The 25,648-nt window shown below is 37.9% G+C and overlaps 3 protein-coding genes across 6 annotated transcripts in view; 1 reads left to right on the top strand and 2 right to left on the bottom strand.

Moving 5' to 3' along the window:
• tpp2 (tripeptidyl peptidase 2) overlaps positions 1-7,296 on the top strand; it is a 32,628-nt gene extending 25,332 nt beyond the window's left edge. For all 4 annotated transcript variants that reach the window (XM_073841932.1, XM_073841929.1, XM_073841930.1 and 1 more), the window contains 6 exons: positions 853-1,001; positions 1,086-1,182; positions 2,714-2,844; positions 4,290-4,497; positions 4,579-4,698; positions 5,934-7,296. In XM_073841932.1, the coding sequence (XP_073698033.1) occupies positions 853-1,001; positions 1,086-1,182; positions 2,714-2,844; positions 4,290-4,497; positions 4,579-4,698; positions 5,934-6,023 (795 nt within the window). In that variant the 3' untranslated portion in view covers positions 6,024-7,296. The remainder of the gene's footprint in view (positions 1-852; positions 1,002-1,085; positions 1,183-2,713; positions 2,845-4,289; positions 4,498-4,578; positions 4,699-5,933) is intronic.
• A 1,303-nt stretch (positions 7,297-8,599) lies between these two features.
• On the bottom strand, positions 8,600-16,033 carry mettl21ca (methyltransferase 21C, AARS1 lysine a). The gene is made up of 10 exons (XM_073842712.1): positions 15,952-16,033; positions 15,299-15,423; positions 14,832-14,949; positions 13,902-14,606; positions 13,677-13,831; positions 13,421-13,544; positions 12,733-13,341; positions 12,495-12,643; positions 12,281-12,404; positions 8,600-8,985 (listed from the first exon to the last, which is right to left on the bottom strand). The coding sequence occupies exons 1-10, from the start codon at positions 16,031-16,033 to the stop codon at positions 8,600-8,602; spliced, it is 2,577 nt and encodes an 858-aa protein (XP_073698813.1).
• Positions 16,034-18,335: 2,302 nt separating this feature from the next.
• On the bottom strand, positions 18,336-25,144 carry mettl21e (methyltransferase like 21e). Its single transcript, XM_073843054.1, has 4 exons — positions 24,997-25,144; positions 21,704-21,849; positions 21,506-21,623; positions 18,336-20,311 (listed from the first exon to the last, which is right to left on the bottom strand). Exons 1-4 carry the CDS (start codon positions 25,019-25,021, stop codon positions 19,908-19,910), a joined length of 693 nt encoding a protein of 230 aa, XP_073699155.1. The 5' UTR covers positions 25,022-25,144; the 3' UTR covers positions 18,336-19,907.
• Positions 25,145-25,648: the final 504 nt, after the last annotated feature.

Genomic DNA, 25,648 nt, shown 5'->3' with positions numbered 1-25,648 from the left:
TTTAAAATTATTTAAAAAATACTAATAAATATGACAAGTCGTAATTCTGTGATACTATGTCTTAATTACAAGAAAGTCAAAATTATGAGATAGAAAATTGGTATTATAAAATACTAATAATTATGACAAGACGAAATTATGAGATACTGTCTTAAATACAAGAAAAGGTCAAAATTGTAAAAAAAATACTAATAATTATGACAAATTGAAATTCTGAGATACTATGTCTTAGTTACAAGAAAAAATGTAAAATTATTTAAAAAAATACTAATAATTATGACAAGTCAAAATTATTAGATACTGTCTTAATTACAAGAAAAAGTCAAAATTATGCAAAAAATACAAATAATTATGACAAGTCGACATTATGAGATACTGTCTGAATTACAAGAAGAAATGTAAAATTATTTTTAAAATGCTAATAATTATGACAAGTTGAAATTGAGATACTATGTCATGATTACAAGTTATAATCATATAAAAAAACTAAAAATTATGAAAAAATGAATAATAATTAATTAATTTGAATATAAATATTTTACTTTAAGTACTTTTATTTAATATAACTAGTCCTGTCCACTAACCTACAAATAGAATAATATATCATACTACACACACACACACACACACACACACACACACATATTTGCCATTATTTCTCATGTCAGTCATGTGTTTGACATAAATTGAGAAATGATGCTAGGAAATGAGTCTGGCTGTTTATTGATGTATTTGATGCTGTTAGAGTCAGCGTTAGTGCATTAATCCACATGAACAGAAAGTGCAGAGGGATGTGCGTGACTGTGGTTAATATGATTCAACGGTCTCATCTCTGGTGTTCCTCTCATGCAGGATATCGTGCCAATCTTTTACCACCTGGTTCCTGCTCCCAACAAAACCAAGAATGGAAAAGAGAAGGACAAGGATGCGGAGAAGGAGAAAGATGCGAAGGACGAGTTCACCGAAGCGCTGCGAGATCTGAAGATCCAGTGGATGACCAAGTCAGTGGCACTCATTGGTTTGCACTAATTTTCTGATCTGTTTTGATCTGTGCATCACTCTGGACTCTGTACTTCCGTCCTCAGGTTGGACAACAGCTCGCTGTACGAGGAGCTGAAGGAGGTGTTTCCTACACACCTGCCGCTGCACGTTCAGAGACTCCATCAGCTGGACTCAGAGAAGGTACGGCTTTGTCATTGCTCACACTAACCCAGGTCTCTACGCTTACTTTGCTTTTTAGGAACTTAGGAGCACATGCAAAATATTAGGAACACCTTCTAATCAATAACTGATCAAAAATTAGCCTTCTAATTACGAAATAATATTTGACGCCTTAAGGCTTAAAGGGAGACACTGCAGGCAAAAACAGTGTTTTTTCATGCACCTGTCAAGTTTGAGATTTTGGGCTTTTTGGTGTTTCATAAAGCGTTTTTTTTTTTTTTTTTTTTTCAGACTAGTGGAAAGAAAACACCCAAAAGACACTGTTAAGTGTTTATATTATAGCACTTTATCTATTTTTGTCAATAGAATTCAATTACAATCCATATTTTGTAAAGGTTGTTTTCTCAAAATGAGTTTTTTCTCCTACACTGAGCCATAAATCTCCACTTCAGCAGCACTTACACACACCACACTTGACATTTTTATTCCTGTCTTTATTCTAAAGGTTTTTACAGAGGGATTTGTTCATATATAATTTGCTTGATTTTATACATTTTATTCCCCCAACAATGGAAAAAGAACCCATTGTTTTCTGTCTGTTTTAAGTATTTTTCTGAACTATGGAGTGACTAAATTAAATTCTAAAAAATTTCTTTACAAGAATTTTGAAACTTACTTTCCTTTCATCCAGTGTTAAGATTTTTATGAGGTGCATTCTGCAGTCGCTCACACAAACCCAGGGCTTTACGCTTGCTTTTCTTTTTAGGAACTTAGGAGCACATGTAAAATTTTAGGAGCACCCTCTAATCAATAATCTAAAAATCTGATCAAAAATTAGCCTTCCAATTACAAGGTGATATTTGACTCTTTAAGGGGAGACACTGCAGGCGAAAAAAGTTGCACCTGTCAAGTTTGAGATTTTAGGCTTTTTGGGGTTTTTTCAGACTAGTGGAAAGAAAACACCCAAAAGACACTGTTAAGTGTTTCTTTTATAGCACTTTATCTATTTGTGTCAATAGATGTCAATTACAATACAGATTTTTTCTCCCACACTGAGCCATAAATCTCCACTTCAGTAGCACTTACACACACCACACTTTTGGTTTACATTTTTATTCCTGTCTATATTCTGAATATTTTTACAGAGGGATTTGTTCATATAGAATTTGCATGATTTTATACAACATTTTATTCCTCCAAAAATGATAAAAAAACAAAAAAAAACAAACAAACATTGTTTTCTATCTGTTCTAAGTTTTTTTCTGAATTATGGAGTGACCAAATGAGATGCTAATATGTAAAAAATACTAAACAAGAATTTTGAAACTGACTTCATCCAGTGTTTAGACTTTTGTACTAGAAATGCATGCAAATTAGCACATATTTAATTAAATAATGCCTCATTAGCATATTTAAACCTAACATTTTTAAAACTTAAATACAAAAAATGTATGCAATTATCAGTGTAATCAATTACTCACGCAGTAGTTTTCATGAGGTCACACTGTAGAGTCTTGAGACCCACATGACAGATGCTCTTCTGTTTCCTCAGGAGCGTTTGAAGCGTCTGCCAGAGATCACAGCTGCAGCCGATACGGTGATGTCACACATCGACCAGACCGCTCTAGCCGTCTACTTCACCATGAAGACAGACCCGCGACCGGACGCCGCCTCCATTAAGAGGTACAGCTGAATACGTTGGCAATCTGTAATTTTTTGGATGCAAGTTCTATAACAATAGGGTCATTCCGTGTCAATTCAACCAAATTTCAAAAATGAAAAGTTAAGAAAGATAGACATGTATAGTGATACAAGCCAAAAAAATTTTAATGTGAATGGATAATGGACGAATATTAACTGAGTAATCCACTATTTTGTAGAGGGAGGTCAAAATGGCAATTTTTACCTTAGATTCAAAGTCAAGTTACGGGATGGTAAAAATGACTTCAGAAAGATGGCAGCATTATTATCTTATTTTTACACAGAGATTGGTAGCTCTATTAGTAAAATCTATTGACCTTAGCAATCCTTGTTGCATTATGTAGCAATGGTGACCATTCAAAAATGGGGAAACGGCACTTTTCAAGTTTTTCACCAATGTTTGCGTGCCTGTAACTCAAGAAGAATTAAAGATATTTTAATGCCCTTTTAGATATTGGCTCTTACCAAACTGTCCTTTTGCAATCTTTATTTTTAATGCTCTATGAGATTCGGTTCCAGGGATATTGGAATTTAAATATGGCTCTGGGAGTAAATGGTTAAAATGTGTACATTTTCAATGGTCAGAAACCAAATGTGGGTCAGGTTGAAAAAAATACGATACTTCTTTTCTTTTAAAAAGGAATGTCTGAAGAACAAATAATGTTAAAACTGGAGATGTATCTTGTTTCTTTCTGTCAAGACAGCCATAAAGTGCCCGAGTGCCATAAATATTCTTTTTCAAAGTTTGCGTGCCTATAACTCAAGAAGTATTAAAGATAACACAATAAAAAATTTAATTCTAGTTCTTCGTAAACTTTTCTTTTAGAATCTTAATTTTCAAGATCTTGCATTGTTCAGTCCCAGAGATATTGCAATCAATATTTACTAAAAAAGTAATATCTTAAATACTTCTTGAGTTACAGGCATGCAAACTTTGAAGAAAAACTTAAAGTGCTGTTTCCCCATTTTTGAATGGTCACCATTGGCACATAATGCAACAAGGATTGCTAAAGTCAACAGATTTTACTAATATAACTACCAATCTCTGTACAAAAATAAGATAATGATGCTGGCATCTTTCTGAAGTCATTTTAACCCCCTGTAATGTGGCTCTGAATCTAAGGTGAAAATTGCCATTTTGACCTCCCTCTACAAAATAGTGGGTTACTCAGTAAATATTCATCCATTATCCATTCACATTTAATATTTTGGCTTGTATCACTATACATGTCTATCTTTCTTCAGAATAAATATTAGCAAAATCAAAAATTTGAGCCGTCTGGTTGAGTCGACACAGAATGACCCTACAAACAATCTGTGTCTGAATACAGAGCAGCCAATGGGGCCTTTTGCAGTTAGAAAAATTAATTTAGTCCCATCTATAGTGAAAGTCTATAGTGATGAGCGTGTGTCTTGTGATGTTGCAGTGACATGGAGAAGCAGAAGTCGTCTCTGCTGGATGCGCTCTGCAGGAAGGGCAGCGCTCTGGCGGATCAGCTGATGCAGCCGCCTGCGCAGGAGGGTGCGAGCGCAGGTGAGGTGGGCAGCTCTGATGACGATCCGCAGGGCGTGGCCAAATTGCTGACTGACACCTTCTGGGAGCTGCAGAAGTGGGCGGAGCTCACCGACTCTAAGGTACGGAGGTCTGGTGTTTACAGGTGGAGTAGTTATTTGATTCCGGTTGTATTTTATTTGACGTGGCGATTTCCTCTGCAGGTTTTAACGTTTTCCTACAAGCATGCATTGGCAAACAAAATGTACGCCAGAGCCTTGAAGTTCGCCTCTAAGATTGTCGAGGACAAACCTAGCAAAGACAACTGGAGGAACTGCATACAGGTGAGAGTTTTTGAAAGACGTCTGCGAGGCTGTTTATTACTTAAAAAATACAATAAAACCAGAATAATTGTGAGATATTATTAGAATTTAAAATAGCTGTTTTGAATGTAAATATATAGTCAAATGTAATTTATTCCTGTGATCAAAGCTAAATTTGTCACATGATCCTTCACAAGTAATTTCATGTATCCATTTCAATAATCATGACCAAAAAAATGCAATTATGATACTAAGTCATAATTATTATGTTTTCAGATAAATTAAGTTACGAGATACAAAGGCGAAATTATGAAATGAAAAGTCATAATTATGACACGTTGAAATTGAGATACTATGCCTTAATTACAAGACAGTCAAAATGATGTGATAAAAAGTTGAAATTATGAGATACTATGTCTTAAATACAAGAAAAAGTATATGTCAAATGTATGCATGTTTTATAAAGACACAAGGGTTGTTTCACGTTCATGGCTTTCAATCTTCGAAGAAAGTCTGAGCTTTCGTGATTGAAAAATTCTGAGCTTGAACTAATTTCTTTCTGCATTTTTTGTGTCTGTGTGTAAGTGAAACGGAGATTGTCACACTTTCTTAAAGTGTTTAAATGTGTAAAGTTGAAATTATGAGATACTATGTCTTATACAAGAAAAAGTCAAAATTCTAAAAAGAAATACAAATAATTATGACAAGTCGAAATTATGAGATATTACACTACCAGTTTTTTTTTTTTTTTTTGGTGGTTAAATATAATTTTTTTTTTAATTTAAAAAACAATACAATATGTTTTATTTAAGCAATAAGGTACGAGAGGCCGTGCTGTATCATGAATAAATTTTTTTATCGTGAATAGATTTATTCACGATACAGCACGGCCTCAAGTACCTTATTGCTTTTATAAAACGGTTACCACACAATAAAAATATTAATATCAAAAATATATATTAATTTATATATATTATGTTTTCATAAAGTAAAATCATTAACTGCCTTCCGCTGTAAAAAGTAGTCCCTAACTGCTGCAGCTGTTTACGTTGCTAAGGGTGGTTGCTAAGGGGGTTCAATGATACACAAAACCGTTGAGTGAAGCGGTCATAGCAGTGCCGTATCATGAATACCACACAGCTGCTGACCAATCAGAATTGAGGAATGGAACTAACCGTTTTATAATGTATATTTTATAACGAGGCTGAAGTGGTGTTCTCCTGTAAAATAAGATGATCTGTTGTGCGTCTCCGCAGCTGATGCGCTCTCTGGGCTGGATGCACTGCGTGTCGTACACCGAGAACTGGCTGCCCATCATGTTCCCGTCTGACTACACGCCCTTCTAACATCCCGCAGCCGCTCGTTTTTAACTGAGGAGACTTTTAATGCCTTCTGGAAACCATCAGGAACCAAACACCTCATATCACACGGTCCTTCACGGATCCCACAATGCCTTCCTGTGCGGATCACAGCACTGAACCCACAGTTCTCATCCTACAGCTTCAATCATATCACTGTATTTCACTGACGCTCCAGCGCTCATCTCTCTCTCTATAGAGAGACACTTGTATAATAGTCTGAAATTCTGTTGATTAAAACGTGATCGCTGGCCATTTGCACAGTGGACATTTTTCCCTCAACGACAATAACAGCGTAAACGTCAGATGAACAGCTAAACACAGAAAACGTCAAGGCAATATAATGGAATTCAGTGGGTGAAACGTCCAGCTCATGTTTCACCCTGAAATCAAGGAAAACACTTTATTTCTCTTTTTTATTTTTATTTTTTATTTTGGGGTGGAATGTATTTTTTGTTTGTTTTTTTTGTGATCGACCCTTATATATGTCAAATGTATGCATGTTTTATAAAGACACAAGGGTTGTTTCACGTTCATGGCTTTCAATCTTCGAAGAAAGTCTGAGCTTTCGTGATTGAAAAATTCTGAGCCTGGACTCATATTTCTTTCTGCATTTTTTGTGTCTGTGTGTAAGTGAAACGGAGATTGTCACACTTTCTTTAAGTGTTTAAATGTGTGCGCTCATCTTGTTTGTCTCGAACGTTTATTCAGGGTTTAAACATTGAAAACGGATCATTTCGGCATTTCATTTTATGTAGGGGGATGTTTGAAAGTGAGAAACGAAGCCAGCAACTCACGCTACATGATTTCCGTTATTTCCAGACATGGCTTTTACTTTTTTTTTCTCAGAGGGCTTTTGGAAACGCATCAGTGCCGCCAGATTTTTCGGTTTTTGCAATGTTTGTCTCTGTTTGAACGACAGGTTTTTTTATTTTAAAGAAATGGCCTTAAATATTCACCGTCTCCAAACCCTGTCCACCTCTGCGTTTATTCAGGAAATATCACACAATTCTGTATCAAAACCCTTGAAGGTCTTCAGATATATTTATGGATGTCTTGTATTTATAAAGTATAAATGAATACTAGGTAATGCCAACATTTTAAAGTCATTTTAATTCATGCATAGAGTAGGTAGGTGTTATTTTATATCCATTACTCCTCGTGAGACGTTTCAGAAGTAACAGTTATTTTGTTAACGCAGTAAATGTGCCGAACAGTGTATTTGATGAAGATTCTGAATAAAATTATCTGGAACTGACAACATTTTGCTCATTTTTTTTTTTTTTACAATTCACGCTGTAAACAATCACACTTTTGTACAAATGATTAAAAAATCATAAGTGTTAAAGATGCACATTAGAATACATTTTCTAATGTGGTGAACAATACTATTAAGATCATACTATTGTTTGGTTATGTGCATGGCACAATTAATTTTCATTATGAAATGTTTAATCTGAAATACGGTAAGAACTGTTTTTGTCAATATGTAAACTTAAACCTTTTAAACATGTCTGCTTTTGTTGTTTAATAATTGTGTGCTGACACATTAAGTAAAAAGCACAAATATACAATAAAAAATATCATAATATTACAATTTGCAACAGCTACTACTGTCCTTTCCAAACGTATCACTTTTCACTAGATTAAATTTTTTAAATGGTTCAGTAACTCATATTTCATTGGATTTTTGTGAAACTTAATTACTGTATTTATTGTATATTTGTGCAAAGTTTTAGTTACTGACTATCCATAATTTCTTTATCCTGTTTTAAGCTAATCATAATCAAATTCCAATTTCATTAATTTTCTTAAGCATCTATTTTAACATCAACATGGCTTTATTTACAATGCAGACAATTCAGAATTCTTTTTCATATCCCATCCTGAGGAAATACTGCTTATTCTGTTCTTTTGACTTTGACCAATTAAAATCAATTCAAAATCAAAAATGAAAGACTAAAAAAAAAACAATTCTGTTATGCAATGTTGGGGAAAGTTACTTTTAAAAGTAATGCATTACAATATTGAGTTACTCCTTAAAGTAACCATTTATGTTACTTAGTAACTTTTTATGGAAAGTAATTTGTTGCATTACTTTTTAAATCTGGGCAGGGCTTGCTTGTTTGTTTTTAATATAAATATTATTAGAGTTAAGTTGGATATATACATATGTAAAAGAAATCTTATTCGGGTCAGCCAGTTTGACCATTACATGTTTTGAAATTTTGATTTCCAAAGTGGTATAGTAGGTGCAGGAAGAATTGGGCTGATCCAAATATTCTAAAACTGCCAACACTTTTAATTGTTGTAGGTCTTGGCTTGTGTCTGGATGCCAATTGAGCATATCTGGCAATTCACTACATTGCCTAAAAATGCTGATTTGATAATTTTTCTAACATCAGTGTTGAAAGTCAGTCAATTTTTTAATTAAAAAAAACAAATGTGAATTGTCTGCAGTGTGATGGTGTTGGCTCTTTAACAAACATGAGCCACAGCCATGCATATCTTCACCTCTACCTGTGCCAGCAGTGTAGTTTGGAAAGCAGTGCAAGTTGACATCATTAGATTCTCATGGTAGCTGCGTAGATCCTGGCCTCATCCAGCTCTGTCAGTAATGTGGTGTTAAAAGCTTTCTGAAAGTTCTCAATAAAAACCACATCTGACTGATAGCGGACCTTGTTTGCAAAGATTACAGTTGTCCCCTTTTGACAGAAGTGACGCATGGTGTCGAGCAGCTCAGCGAGGCAGTCGTGGTGATAGACCGTATCAGCCGCCAGCACGTAATCGTAATGATGTCTGGAATGGGGAAACGTCTCCTCTAGTTTGTAGCCCCATTGCAGTGCTGTAACTTGAGGCTCGTGTCTCCGGTACCACCGAGTATTCCGGTTCAGGTTACACGTCAGATTACCAAGGATTTCTGGCAGATCCGTGGCTGTCAGTTTGGCACCTGTAAATCAGTGATGCTATTTAGTTTTGGTCACAAGCTTATGCCGAGTTCAGGCTGCACGATTTTAGCCCGATTTTGAATTGCCGACAGGTTTTGAGAAATTGCCAAAAATGCCTGAAATCACAGGCAAATCGGTGCTCGCTCACGTGAGTGACAATCACACACAGTGTGAACTATCAAAGATGCGATCTGAGAGAATCGCCAACACCCGTGAGATATTTGGTATGCTAAATATCTGGACCTGTCTGCAATCCAAAATCATGTGTGAAATTTGTTCTGTGTTCTGACTGAAAGTAACATCGGTGATTACCTACAGCCAATGAGAGAGCAACATCCATACTACCATTTTTAATAATAACCCAGGTTTCGTGTGAGAACTCCGGTCTTGCACGCGTGACCTCGCACTGTTTCCATGTCACATCTTGCGTGTGTTTGGTTGTGAGATGTAGTTTACGGACCGGGACAAAGTTGTCTGCAATTCTTCCTATTGTAAAGTCATGCAGTGTGAAACCCCCTGATGCCGATCCACCTTACAGTGTGAACACAGCAGCGATGGAATGCTACCCCAGATAGTCATGCAGTGTGAAAAGATCTGTGATGGGACTGCTTTGAAAATTGTGCAGTCTGAGCTCGGCATTAGTCTAAATGCTCCATCCCTTATTGAACACACGTGAACCACCTAATCAAGCTCTTACTAGGCATACTAGAATTTTCCAGGCAGGCGTGTTGAGGCAAGTTGGAGCTAAACTCTGCAGGATACCGGCCCTTTAGGACTGAGTTTGAAGACCTCTGATCTAAACCAGGCATGTCCAATTCTGCTCCTGGAGGGCCACTGTTCTGCAAAGTTTAGCTCAAATTCCATTTAAAGTCACCTCTCTTTAAGATTACTAGGAACTCCGCAGGTGTGTTGGGGAATGTTGGAACTAAAGTCTGCAGGATGTTGGCCCTCTAAGAGCAGGATTGGACACCCCATGGCTTAGTCCAGTGGTTCTCAATCACATTCCTAGAGCGCTACACCAACATTGCACATTTTGCACATCTCTTTTGTCATTTTAGGTCTTGGAGTCTCTACTAATGAGCTGATGACCAGCATCAAGTGTGTTTAGGAGACATGCAAAATGTGCATTGTTGGGGGCTTCTAAAACAAGGTTAGGAACCACTGGTTCAAGGAATACCTAGAGAGCTGCTGTCCTGCAGAGTTTATCTCCAACCCTAAGCAAACACACCTGAACAAGCTAATAAATGTCTTCAGGATTACTAAGGCTATAGGCAGGGTTGGAGCTAAATTCTGCGTGACACTGGACCTTCAGGACTAAATTTGGAGATCTCTGGTCTAAACCAGGGGTGTCCAGTTCTGCTCCTGGAGGGCCACTGTCCTGCAACGTTCAACTCAAATCCTATTAAAATGCACCTGAACAGACTAATTAATAACTGTAGGATAACTAGAAACTCCACAGATGTGTTGGGGAATGTTGGAACTAAAGTCTGCAGGATGTTGGCCCTCTAAGAGCAGGATTGGACACCCCATGGCTTAGTCCAGTGGTTCTCAATCACATTCCTAGAGCGCTACACCAACATTGCACATTTTGCACATCTCTTTTGTCATTCTAGGTCTTGGAGTCTCTACTAATGAGCTGATGACCAGCATCAAGTGTGTTTAGGAGACATGCAAAATGTGCATTGTTGGGGGCTTCTAAAACAAGGTTAGGAACCACTGGTTCAGGGAATACCTAGAGAGCTGCTGTCCTGCAGAGTTTATCTCCAACCCTAAGCAAACACACCTGAACAAGCTAATAAATGTCTTCAGGATTACTAAAGCTATAGGCAGGGTTGGAACTAAATTCTGCATGACACTGGACCTTCAGGACTAAATTTGGAGATCTCTGGTCTAAACCAGGGGTGTCCAGTTCTGCTCCTGGAGGGCCACTGTCCTGCAACGTTCAACTCAAATCCTATTTAAATGCACCTGAACAGACTAATTAATAACTGTAGGATAACTAGAAACTCCACAGGTGTGTTGGGGAAGTTTGGAACTCTCCTGGACATTGGCCCTCATGGTCCTCGTTGACACTTCATGACTTCCAGTGGTTCTCAATCACATTCCTAGAGCTGCCCACCAACACGATGCAGTCCTGCAGAGTTTATCTCCAACCCCAATAAAATACACCTGAACCAGCTAATCAAGGTCTTACCTGGCATACAGGGTAAACGTCCTGCAGAGTTTAGTTCCAACCTATCTGGAGCTTCAAGTAAACCTAAAGACCTTGATTGGCTTGTTCAGGTGGGTTTAAATGGGATTTGAGCTGAACTTTGCAAGACAGTAGTCTTGGAGGAGCAGAACTGGACACCCCTGGTTTAGACCAGAGGTCTCCAAGCTCAGTCCTGGAGGGCTGGTGTCCTGCAGAGTTTATCTTTAACCTTGCCTATAGCCTTAGTAATCCTCAAGAGCTAAACTCTGCAGGACAGCGGCTCTCTACACTTCCAGGCAGGTGTGTTGAGGCAAGTTGGAGCTAAATTCTGCAGGATGCCAGTCCTCCAGGACTGAGTTTGGAGACCTCTGGTCTAAATCAGGGGTGTCCAATTCACCTCCTGGAGAGCCACTGTCCAGCAAAATTAATCTTCCATTTAAATGCACCTGAACAAGTCAATCAAGTGTTTAGGATAACTAGAAACTCCAGGCAGGTATGTTGGGAAAGGTTGGAACTAAACTCTGCAGGACGTTGGCCCTCCAGGAGCAGGATTGGACACCCCATCACTAGTCCAGTGGTTCTCAATCACATTCCTGGAGCACCCCACCATCACTGCACATTTTGCATGTCTCCTTTGTCTGACAGACCCATTTCAGGTATTGGCATCTCTACTAATGAGTTATATGACCTGCGTCAGGTGTGTTTAGGAGACATGCAAGATGTGCATTGTTGGAGGGCTTCAAGAATGTGGTTGGGAACCACTGGTTTAGGCTGATTCAGGGGTAGGCAAGTTTAGTCCAAAAGAGACACTGTCCTGCAGAGTTTATCTCCAACCCTAATCAAACACACCTGAACCAGCAAATCAAGGTCTTACTAGGCCTGCTAGAAACTTCCAGGCAGGTGTGTTGAGACAAGTTGAAGCTAAACTCTGCAGAACACCAGCCCTCCAGGACTGAGTCTGGGAACCCCTGGTTTAGCTCCTTACCAAGGCTATAGGCCGGTGAGCTTTTTATTTTCAGGCTTGGAGCTAAACTCTGCAGAACAGCAGCTCTCTAGAACTGAACTTGCCTACTCCAGGGCTAATTGAGGCAAATATTGAGACGTACCGAGAAGTGTGGCAACTATTGAGACGAGGCCTGTTCCTGCTCCGAGCTCCAGCGTTGATTTGTCAAGTAGATTAATCTGCTGTCGACCTGCTGGGGTGTCCAGGAATCGGCAAAGGGCCAAGGCCTATGACATTCAAAACCAGGAGTTCTTAGAATCCATGTATTTTACCGTCTCACTAAGTTCATCTACTGCTGTTAATTGTTTCATACTCACCGCTGGCCATACCACACCACCATAGCTGTCTATGGCTTCCTGAATTTTGATTTCATGACCCAGAAAGTTGTAGATCTCCTTGCCCAGACTGTAGTACACAGCAGGAGCCCAGGATCTATGCTCTGGTGGTTCTATGTTGGCAGGTACATCTGAGGGAAAGACAGAAGAAGAGTATCCCATCAGATGAGTATCCATATAAGCACACTGCTATTGTACCTCTGTGATTTGCAAACCTAACCTTCCCCTTCCTCTGCAGGTCTTCCGAAGTCCTGAAGTTCTTTGTCAACTTGTGTCTCCAACTCGTTTTCTAAACTCTGAGTATCATCACACTCCAAATGTTCCACTTCCTCTGCATTGCTTCCTGTGTCGCTTGTAGAGTTTGGTTCCCCAGCTTCCTGCTTGTTTGACTCAAGGTCCTCCTCCTCCTCGTTCATCTCTTGAACCTGGTTACCTTCTTGCGCAAGAGTCTTAATCGTTGCTACATAAATCCTCACATCATCCAATTCTTCAAGGAGTGTGATTTCAAAATATCTAAGAAAGTTGTCAATGAAGCCCAGATCCGAGGCATAGCGGACCTTGTTTGCCCAGACTAGAGTAGTTCCCGGCTGGCAGAAGTGACGCATGGTGACCAGCAGCTCGGCCAGGAAGTCGTGGTGATAGACTACATCGGTCGCCAGCACATAATCATACTGGTGTGTGGATCTGGGGAAGGTCTCGTCCAGCTTGTGACCCCAGTAGAGTTCTTCAATCAGGGGCTCGTGTCTCTGCCGGCCTCTTGTGTTCCTGTTGAGGTTGTATCTCAGATTACTCAGAATCTCAGGTAAATCCGTTGCTGTTAGTTTGGCACCTATAGAGCAATTTCAGTGATTATCTTGCATCCTACAAAACCAGTTAGATTAGTAGATGAGTCTTCTCACGAAACTTACCCAATAACGTGATGATGACAGAAAGTAAGCCAGTTCCGGCTCCAAGTTCAAGAACTGATTTGTCAAGTAAATCGATGTGTTGACGACCCTGCGGTGTTTCCAAGAATCGGCAAAGCGCAAGTGCCTATATGTAAAAAAATACAAATCACATTTTAAAAGTACACCTTGTCTGTTTTGCTGGACTGTTTTTGACTGGCACCTAAAGTTATCATAGATATACTCTGATTCATTGATTCTGCAGCTGACAGTGTCTCACCGCTGGCCATATAGTGGCACCATAAGAATCGATGGACTCCTGAATTGTAATTTCCTGGCCCAAAAAGTTGTAAACTTCTTTCCCAGGTCTGTAGTAAATAGTCGGTGCCCAGGATCTTGTGTACTCCTGTTGTTTATCATTCTCTGTGCTTGCTTCTAAAGGAAAAGACCAAATCAGAAACTAATTCTTTAGATAAGCAAATGTGTTTCAGAATAGGTCACTGACCAGATTTCTGCTCGACAAATGTTGAATCTATCTCACAGGAGCTGTCGTTGTCTTCATCTCCACTATCCTCAGGTTCAGTTTTACAGTTTGTGTGGTCCTCCTCTTCGTCAGTATTGTTCAGATTTCCATCCTCCTGGTTTTCCATGTCAACATACCCTGTAGCCTGCTCTTCTCTAAATTGTACATCTTTCTGTTCAGATATGTGTTCTCTCCGTTTGATATTTTCTTCATTTATCTTTGTCTTTTGGTTGACCTTTTCATCTTCATCCACTTCTTCCCTCCCAACCCCTTTAGTCTCTTTTGCCATCCCTGGTCCACTTTCTTCTCTCATGGTGGCAGAGTAAATCTTGACCTCTCCGTTGTCTGCCAGCAGAGTGGTGTTGAACGCTTTTTTGAAGTTCTCCACAAAGACCAGATCAGAATCAAAGCGGGTCTTGTTGGCCCATATGAGGGTTGTGCCCGGCTGGCAGAAGTGGCGCATGGTGACCAGTAATTCTGCTAGGAAGTCGTGGTGGTAAACAACGTCGGCTGCTAATATATAGTCGTATTTGTAGACCGAATGAGGGAAGGTCTTATCCAGCTCATAACCCCAAGAGAGCTCTGCCACCTGTGGCGTGTATCTGCAGCGCCCCCGTGTGTTTCTGGACAGGTTGCATCTCAGGTTCCCGAGCACATCAGGGAGGTCAGTTGCTGTCACCCAAGCACCTGGAAACAATTATACAGGTATGAAAACACAACACAACCATATACTTGTAGCATGTAATCTAATCCCACTCCTGGAGGTCCAATGTCCTCTAAAGTTTGGCTCCAACCAGCTTTCTATTCTGAAGATCTTGTATTGCTGGTTCAGGTTTATTTAGAGTTCGAGCTAAACTGTGCAGGACAGTGTCCCTCCAGGAGCAGATTTGGACATCCCTGCTTGGCACCTACCTAACAGACCGGCCACGATGGAAACGAGACCTGTGCCAGCTCCGATCTCTAGCACCGCTTTGTCAACAAGGTCAACCGTAGCTTGATTGGACTCAAGGTAGTGACACAGAGCCAGAGCCTAAATAATAATTCAGAAAATTTGTAATGATAATGAATATCAGTCATGAACCAATGTACAAATGGTTAAAGCTGAACTGTGCCATTATTTCCATCTCTAGAACAAGTTCTAGACTGCTTTCTCTAACATTCCTACCATGTGCCTTAAGCCTGTTTGCCATTGGACAGACAGTTAGATAGCCCCGCCCTAAACTCATATGATTGGTTAAGTCAAAAGTTTACTTTTTTGGCAACTCAAACTTACAGTGACTCCAAATACAAAATTGAACACCAGGAAGAATTTGAACATTCAAACTAATGGCACACTTCAGCTTATATATTTCAAATATGTAATAAACCAATTGTCTCACTGCTGGCCAGATGACTGAACCAAATGAATCGAGAGACTCCCAGATGCTGATCTCATGACCGGCGAAATAATGGATCTCCTTTCCAATGGTGGACAGCACACAAGGCTCCTGCACAGGGATGACTTCTGCTCGAAATAACCAAAGGAAAAACATATGCATTTCTCATTCAAATCTTCAGATGTAGTGTTTACAATCAGAGATTAAAGGCATAATTCACTTAAAAATGTGCTGAAAATGTCTTCATCCTCAGGCCATCCAAAATGTAGATGAGTTTGTTTCTTGATCAGATTTGTAGAAATGTGTCATTCCATCACTGTCTCACCAATGGATCACCAATGAATGGGTGCCGTCAGAATGAGAGTCCAAACAGATGATAAAAACATCACAAGTAATCCACACAACTCCAGTCCATTGGTTAACATTTGAAGACGTCAAAAGAAACAAATCCATCACTGAAACAAGTCCATAATCCAAAATAATGCTTCCTGTGGACTGCACAAAATCCATTGGTGAGCAAGTGATGGAATGCTTAATTTCTCCAAATCTGATGAACCAACAACCTTTTCTTGATGACATTTCAGCACATTTTTATTTTGGGGTGAACTTATCCTTTAAAAGAAGGTAATCTGATAATTATTTACCAAGTTACTTACCCTCATGCTTTTCTTTCGCAGTGTTCATGCTCCCATCCGTCTTCACTCTGGCATCTGCTTTTCCAGACTGAACACAATCCATGACGATATTTACTCGGTGACAGGACGGACTGTTTTAAAACACAAATTTAGATCATTTTGTTTTAAAATGTTTTTTAAAATGTTGACCAGTTAAAATCAGTTTTTTGCTGGTTGCGAAAACATTGACTGTCAGATTGGTTTCACAAATTTCCTTTTTAAAATAAGACATTTAGGATTTGGACGTCGAAAACAAGGTTTGTAAACTTTTACTTGTGAAAGTTTGCATATATGTGACTTTGGAGCACAAAACCAGCCTTAAGTAGTACAGGTATATTTATAGCAATAGCCAAAAATACATTGTTTGGTTCAAAGCTTTCTTTAATGCCAAAAATCATTAGGATATTAAGTACATATCATGTTCCATGAATATATTTTGTAAGTTTCCTACCATAAATATATCAAAACTTATTTTTTGAGTAATATGCATTGCTAAGAACTTCACTTGCACAACTTTAAAGGTGATTTTCTAAATATTTACATTTTTTTTGCACCCTCATATTCTAGATTTTCAAATAGTTGTGTCTCAGGCAATTGTTGCCCTATTCTGACAAACCTTACCCGATGAATTAATCTCTCTCTGAACAGATTTCAGATTTATAAATCTAAATTTCAAACAATTTACCTTTATGACTGGTTTTGTGGTCCAGGGTCACATATAGCCAAGTGGGGAAAAAAAGCATGGGTGCAATTAGATAAACTACTGTCCAAGTTTACTCTAAGCTCAGTCTTACTGTATTTCCTCAAATGCATTTCGCAGCTTCAGAAGAATTCACTGTACCTTCAGCTGCTTTGAGTCCTGCATGCGGAGGTAAGTTTTACCTTGTTGATCCTGTGCTGTTCACAGTTCTCCAGTTAGTAGTCCTGCAACTGCATGCTCAGCCATCGCCCAGCAAGGTTATAGATGGGCACCATGCAACTCTCCAGCGTCACACTGGCATGACTATATTTAGCTAGAGATTGGTGAAGCAAGGCACATCCACACAAACATTAAGAAATAAAGCATGATGTAGGAGATGGGGAATGAGCTTCTGTTGGCACTAAGAGATTATAAAGACAAACAAAGAAGCCCTGAGATATTAGAGCCATTCGGAATGCCAGCGTCTGTTATCTGGTTATCTATTAAAGTAATAGAGCACTAGTTTGACCTGAGGAAGCTGCGCAGGGAATATTAAATGATATGAGTGTTTTACTTTGGAGTAAATCTCACAAAACCTATCAAGAACATGTTTGGATCATATTTCACCCCCAAAATAAATAATGTTTTTCTTTAAGAAAATTGGCCTTCTCCCAATTAGTATAATGCAATAAAAATATTGATGCATTTAAATGTAATAATGTAGATGTTGCTATACTATTTATTGCACAGACAAGACTTAATACGGAGTTAAAAGAAAATGCAAAATAAGAATTTTTACGGTGAGCAAAATGCGCACAATGGAAAACTTTCAAAAATTAATGTTCATCGTTAGGAAAATCAGTCCTTTCCCAGGGTGTGTTATGCAATAAAATATTAAATTAAAATGTAATAATTATGCATCATATCTTATTTATTGCACTGCTTTTAAAAGCAAGTAAAAAAATGTAAATGTGTTTTACTGGTTGTGTGGTGCAGTGTAATCTGAAGATGTGGCATTGCACCATTTTATTTTTGCTCATTAATTCCGTCCCTCTTGGTTTCTTTGGTTTCTATGCGTCCAGGCAGCTGGTATGCGCTAAATGGATTCCACAGAAGGGAAACCCAATATAACACCCATTACATCTCTGGAAGACACCTGAGTTCATGGCTCTAAATCCTCTCTGTATGTTCTCCAGTTTCTTGTATGATTGTCAAAACCCTTTGGAATCATTGGGCCATTGAACACCTTCACCATGTAGGGGCCTGATATTTTGGTGGTTAGGCAATGGAGCCGCTGAGCCGCATTTGATGTGCGCATGAAGAGATGATCTTGAAATGACTGGCTTTCCTGCATTAGGATGTTTTGTAAATCTCTCTTCTGCGGGGGTTAATTTTAGTGGGTTATATGTTGTGTACATGTGTTTGCATCATGTGATCACACTGCCAGTCTCAAGCGCATGATGCCAGGATCGAATATCTCCATATATCATCATCAGACCGTTGACGTGGTCCAAATGGGCTGCTGTCCTCAGAAGAACCATAGCATGTTTGTCTTCCATTACGGCTACGTGCCGTTAGTCGTGAACACATCTGGTTCATCTTAACTATGCAAGAAATCAGCTCTGCTTTCATCTAGAAGCACCAAATAAGAAAACCCCTGTAAGCTGATACAATATTTCCATTAGAATGTTTCATGTTTATTTCCAAGTAATGCTCATGTTCAAGTTGCAAAAGTACAATTTCTGTATCAAAAAGACTTTAAAACGTAAGAATCACATGAAAATAGCATCACTGCTCACAACTCATTGACTTACAAAGATCATATTGACATTTACATATTGCCGAAATGTAAAGTTCTTAAAGTAAACATGATTTGACTCTGAATGTTGCATGAAGTTGTAGGTCAGGACTTGATTTTCTCAAGAACTGATGTGATGGTTTAACTGCTTGTTTGTGTGTTTGCAGTGGATTGTGGGGGATCTGCTACACTTTTGGGCCAAAGATTGAATTCACCTTCCAGAGCTTCTCCATGGACCACAAGGTGATGCTTTTTAGCACATTATTAGGGGTTCAAGCGCGTGGCACTGAAACCCTATTGTAATTGTTAGAATGGCCAAAAATCATGTAAAAATGTTTGTGCAGACCAAACCGTAAGTCGTAGAGACTTAAAACTTGGTGGGATGGTAGTACTCACACCACCTACAACGTCACCAATGCTCATCCCAATCGGCCTGACGGGGGCGCTACAGCGATCAAAAGTATGAAATTGCTCATAATTCCTAAACCGTCAGTCATAGGCTCAAGCCTAGTCCTAGACTAAAATATGAGCTGTTTTAACTGAAAGAAATGTACTGACTAATCTTAAAATATATATAAGTGCCTTTGTTTTGTCTCAAGATGCACACAGTAATGTGTTATTCCATTACGGTCTCACCAAAGTAGTGACTGGGTGCCATCAGAATGAGAGTCCATACAGCTGATAAAAACATCACAATAATCCACAGTCCATCGGTTAACATCTTGAGAAGTCAAAAGCTGAAACAAATCCATCATTAAGAGGTTTTTAACTCAAATAATCATCCAAATAATCCACAATAACACTTCCTCCAGTGAAAAAGTGGTCTGGTCTGAATCAGGAGAGAAATCTGCACAGATCAAGCACTGTTTACAAGCCAAAACAGCTCTAAACAAATATGTGGCTGGATTTTGATAAAGGACTTTTTCACTGGAGGAGGCGTTATTATGAATTATAGACTTGTATTTTAGTTAAAAATGTTAATGATGGATTTGTTTGGACTCTCATTCTGACGGCACCCATTCACTGCACTGTTAAATGTACTCACCCTCAGATCATTCAAGATATAGATGAGTTTGGTCGTTCATCAGATTTGTAGAAATGTGTCATTCCATGCTCCTTGCTCACCAATGGATCCTCTGCAGTGAATGGGTGCCGTCAGAATGAGACTCCAAAAGATGTTAACTGATGGACTGGAGAGGTGTGGATTACTTGTGGATTATTGTGATGTTTTTATCAGCTGTTTAGACTTTCATTCTGACGGCACCCATTCACTCCAGAGGATCCTTTGAATGACACTTTCAAAATGCGAACTTAAATTGCATAATTTATTTTTTCCCCCTCAGTAACTGTTGTTTTTCTTATAGACTGTGGCAGTTTTTGAAACTTCTGGAATCACAAAATGGATTGTGGTTAGTTAATTTACCTCAATACTCCCAGTTTCTGTAATATAATCTAATATATCTATGCAGCGGCTCCGCAACGTTTTTGTGCGCGGTACAGCTTTATTCGCAGACTGGGCAGGTCGTAAAGTTCCTCCAGATTAAAGTGTTTCTCAAAGGTGTCGACGAAGCTGTTCTCAGGGGCCAGACGGAACCTCATGGCCCACAGGATGACGGTGTCGTCTGAGCTCAGGTGCATGAAGGTCTCCATGAGCTCCTGGAGGTAGGGATGCGAGTACACCACATCTGCGGCCATGATGTAGTCGTAATGACAGGTGGCGCGTGGGAATCGCTCCTCCAGCTGTTTCCCCCAGCTGAGCTCGGTCACGCTTGGCTCGTGCCTGCAGCGCCCTCTGGTGTTGCGGTTCACGTTGTGTCTCAGGTTCCCCAGGACATCCGGCAGGTCTGTGGATGTCACCTTTGCACCTGAGGGTGGAAAACAACATTGCGGTTTGGTTTTACTAATATATCCACAAGTAATAAAGAATGATATATTGATGAATTAATTTGCACTACATTTATAAAATTTAAAAAATATATATTTTTAATTATTTTCATTTTCACTAAATATAAGTAATTAGAAAAATTATAATTTTAATATCAAAAATATGTTAAAATAATTTGTAAATAATTTTACATTTTAATAGACAAAATATTCTTTATTGGATATACCCAAAACTAATTATATTTAATAACATTTCATGTATTTACATTATTAATTTTTTTTTAAATAAATAATTTATATAAAAAATGTTTTAAACATCTAAAATATTTTGCATTATTTATATTTAATTAAAAAGTTATTAAATTATTTTTTAAAATTTAAGTACAAAATTAAATTTTATATTCATTTTTAAAAATTTAATCGTAAATAATATTTAAATGTTTTAAAATACATTTATACATTTTCATTTCATACAAAATCTAAATTAAAAAAATCATAAGAAATAGTTCAGATATTCTTTAATTTTTATTTTTATTTTTGCTAAAATTCTGTTAAATGTAAATCTTAAAAAATATTTTAAATGTTTTTTAAATAATTCTTAAAAATTAAAATTTCAAATTAATAATTTAAATAATTAAAAAAATATTTCAAGTAATTCTTTTTTGGGCTAAAATTCTGCTAAATGTAAACCTTAAAAATATTTAAATTGTAAAAAATATTTTAAATGTTTTTAAAAATAATTCTTAAAAATTAAAATACTATTTAATAAATGTTGCTAACTTTTATATTCATACATTTTCATTTTATGAATATTTCAAATATTCTTTAAAATAATTCTTATTTTTTTGCTAAAATTTGCTAAATTAAATTTTCTAAATAATTCTTAAATAATTATATATATATATATATATATATATATATATATATATATATATATATATATATATATAAGTAGTATAAAAGCCAAACCTTTATTTCTGATTTTAGAAAAAGAGATATAAGTATACCTCTCAGAATGAGAAAGTTTGCACTTTGACTCTGTTTTTTACTACCATGCTAATGCTTGTTTTTTTGTTGTTTTGGACAAAACCATGATGGTAATACCATGGTATTATTTGAAGTGTTCCTGCATAACCAAATGCACATTCTAATTGTCTGTTCTCTCTTTGTCTCACCCAGGAGGCTGGTGACGATGGTAACGAGTCCAGTTCCGGCGCCCAGCTCCATGATGTTCTTGTCCATCAGGTTATACTCATCACGGTGAGTATCGAGGAAATGACACAAAACCATAGCCTACAAACACATAACGGTTACTGTTTTCCTCTTCCTGCTGTTCCTGCTCAGTGTGACGGATGTGAGTGAGAGTTACATACCGAGGGCCACAGAACGGCCCCGTAGCAATCCGTCGACTCCGTGATTTTGATCTCCATGTCTGCAAACTCATATCCCTCCCACGCTTCAGTCTTGATCAGCGACGGACGAAAGTGTCGCTTCATAATCGCCGCTGCCAGTTCAGCATCTGCAAACACACACATCTCTCACCTTTAGATTTTTACCTTTTACCTCTTTCATTTAAGAGGCCCCTCACTCTCCAACACAATACTCAAAAACCCCATATAGGCTGGAAAAGTAATTTTGCTAAATATATATATATATATATATATATATATATATATATATTCTACTTCAACATTTTACATTTAATTTAGTGCTATTTGCTGTTTCTTTGTAAATATTTGTGAAATTTACTAGCAATTTCTAAGTGAAAATTACTATATAAAATATCAGTATTTTGGCTGTAATTATGAAACAGCTGCTTGTTTTTACACTTTCATACTGGGAGTGTCAATATATTCACTGTGATTCATTTAGTAATTCTTTAAGTTGCTAGCATGATTACCAAATTGTTAGCATGTTTCTAGCATGATTAGCATGTTGTTATCATGATTCTAGCATAATTAGCAAATTCTAGCATGATTAGCAAGTTGCTAGCCTGTTGATAGCATGTTTCTACCATGATTAGCAAGTTTATAGCATGATTAGCAAGTTGATAGCCTGTTGATAGCATGTTTCTAGCATGATTAGCATGTTGTTAGCATGATTCTAGCATGATTAGCAAGTTTATAGCCTGTTGATAGCATGTTTCTAGCATGATTAGCATGTTGTTAACATGATTCTAGCATGATTAGCAAGTTGATAGCCTGTTGATAGCATGTTTCTAGCATGATTAGCATGTTGTTAGCATGATTCTAGCATGATTAGCAAGTTTATAGCCTGTTGATAGCATGTTTCTAGCATGATTAGCATGTTGTTAACATGATTCTAGCATGATTAGCAAGTTGCTAGCCTGTTGATAGCATGTTTCTAGCATGATTAACAAGTTGTTAGCATGATTAGCAAGTTGATAGCCTGTTGATAGCATGTTTCTAGCATGATTAGCATGTTGTTAGCATGATTCTAGCATGATTAGCAAGTTGCTAGCCTGTTCATAGCATGTTTCTACCATGATTAACAAGTTGCTAGTATGTTTTCAGCATGATTAACATGTTGCTGGCATGATTCTAGCATGATTAACAAGTTGTTAGCATGATTAGCAAGTTGATAGCCTGTTGATAGCATGTTTCTAGCATGATTAACAAGTTGTTAGCATGATTAGCAAGTTGATAGCCTGTTGATAGCATGTTTCTAGCATGATTAACAAGTTGCTAGTATGTTTTCAGCATGATTAACATGTTGCTGGCATGATTCTAGCATGATTAACAAGTTGTTAGCATGATTAGCAAGTTGATAGCCTGTTGATAGCATGATTCTAGCATGATTAACAAGTTGTTAGCATGATTAGCAAGTTGATAGCCTGTTGATAGCATGTTTGTAGCATGATTAACAAGTTGTTAGCATGATTAGCAAGTTGCTAGCCTGTTGATAGCATGTTTCTAGCATGATTAACAAGTTGTTAGCATGATTAGCAAGTTGATAGCCTGTTGATAGCATGATTCTAGCATGATTAGCAAGTTGCTAGCCTGTTCATAGCATGTTTCTACCATGATTAACAAGTTGTTGGCATGATTCTAGCATGGTTAGCAAATTGCTAGCATGTTTCTAACGTTTATAGCATGATTGGCAATTTGCTAGCAGGATTCTAGCAGGATTAAGTTGCTAACATGATTCTAGCAGGATTACCAAATTGCTAGCATGTTGTTAGCATTGTTAGTTGTTAACATGTTTTTAACATGATTATCAAGTTGCTAGCATGTTGTTAGCATGATTATCAAGTTGCTAACATGTTAGCATGTTGTTAACATGATTATCAAGTTGGTAACATGTTGTTAGCATTTTTAGTAAGTTGTAAACATGTTTTTAACATGATTATTTAGTTGCTAGCATGTTGCTAGCATGTTGTTAGCATGATTATCAAGTTGTTAGTATGTTGTTAGCATGATTATCAATTTGCTAACATGTTGTTAGCATTTTTAGTAAGTTGCAAACATGTTTTTAACATGATTATTAAGTTTGCTAGCATGTTGCTAGCATGTTGTTAGCATGATTATCAAGTTGCTAGTATGTTGTTAGCATGATTATCAATTTGCTAACATGTTGTTAGCATGTTGTTAACATGATTATCAAGTTGTTAACATGTTGTTAGCATGATTATCAAGTTGCTATCATGATTACCAAGTTGCTAGCATGTTGTTAGCATGATTAGCAAGTTGTTAGCATTATTCTATGGTGAGCAAATTTTTAGCATGACTACCACTAGTTGTTAACAAGTTTGTAAAATGATTACCAAGTTGCTAGCATGTTTCTAACATGGTTAGCAAACTGTTAGCATGATTCTAGCATGACTACCAAGTTGCTAGCATGTTTCTATTATTTAGTTAGCACGATGAGCTAGCTGCTAACATGTTTGTAGTATGATTCACAAGTTGCTAGTATCTTTCTAGCATGATTAGCAAGTTACTAGTATTGTTATCAATTTACTAGCATGATTAACATGTTACTAGCATTATTAGCATAGCAAGTTACTAGCATGATTGCATGTTACTAGCAAGTTACTAGCATGATTAGCAAGTTAGTTTAAGTTTGATTGGATTAGAAATAGTACATAGAAGGGAAGTTGATTGAGTCTCAAGGGATTGTGGGAGTTTTGACAGTTGGAGGGTAAATTCCAAGGGCACTTCGGGACGTTCCAAACGAAAGTGAGCTACTTAATCCCCCACGAAGGGCCCTTCCAGAAGTCCGTTAGCGGAGGGAACATTCCAGGAGTCTTGGCTCATTTCAACATTCCCTCAGTGGAAGTCTATGGGATTTTCCCCAGTTTTAATCGTCATTTTTAGGAAAACCGTAAGTCCGATCATTTAGAAAAGATACAGCAACTAACTTGAGATCAGTCTGAAGATCTGGGCTGAGTTTGGAGTTTGTAGAGTTAAAGCTCTAGGAGCAGATGTTGATACATTTAGTCTCTGAATAAGCCAACTTAAACAGCTTTCTATAACATTCAACGTTTGACTTTCTGCCACTGAGAATCATAATTGTTTGATTTCACACATGAACACAGAGCTGAAGTGTTGTGTTGTAAATCTGTAAAGAGCATCCAGCAGTGAATGAAGCATTGGTTTTCTATGTTAGTGTCAAATGAAACCATAAAAATCAATATATTCACACCCACCCTCGCTCTTCTCATTCTGATCCATCTGTGCGTCTCAAAGCCAAAAGAAGGTCCTTATAAGAGCAAATTCACACCAGCACTTCACTTTCCCTCAGTGGGCTCTGAGTGTGTGTGTGTGTGTGTGTGTGCGTGTGTATGAGTGTGTGTGTGTGTGTGTGTGTGTGTGTGTGTGTGTGTGTGTGTGTGTGTGTGTGTGTGTGTGTGTGTGTGTGTGTGTGTGTGTGTGTGTGTGTGTGTGTGTGTGTGTGTGTGTGTGTGTGAGAGAGAGAGAGAGAGAGAGTGAGAGATGATTGACAGCAGCAGGTGTGCAGTGAATGTAGGTCAGCCAGAGAAAGGAAAGCCGCCAGATCCTCAGCTGTAAACAGAAACCCTCAAACACAGAGCTGTTTTGGATCTGGTTTCTGGCATGCAGAATGTTGATTATTGTTTGGCTGAGAACACAATAATGCTGAGATCAAACGCCAGCAGCAGCTGAGATCTTCTGACCTTCATATAGAGATTTACCGCGGTACTGAGTTATATAACCGCAGTAATAAACCACCAGACTGACATACCACTCCAAAATAACTGCTTTGTTGTTCTTCCTTCAGCTCTCTCACACACTAACACAAACACACACACACACACACACTGGTTTACATGTTTTATGGGG

This window comes from Garra rufa, chromosome 6 (assembly GCF_049309525.1).
Source record: "Garra rufa chromosome 6, GarRuf1.0, whole genome shotgun sequence".
Lineage (NCBI taxonomy): Eukaryota > Metazoa > Chordata > Actinopteri > Cypriniformes > Cyprinidae > Garra > Garra rufa.
Note: the sequence above shows the minus strand (reverse complement) of the source record. Positions and strands in the feature narration are given on the sequence as shown.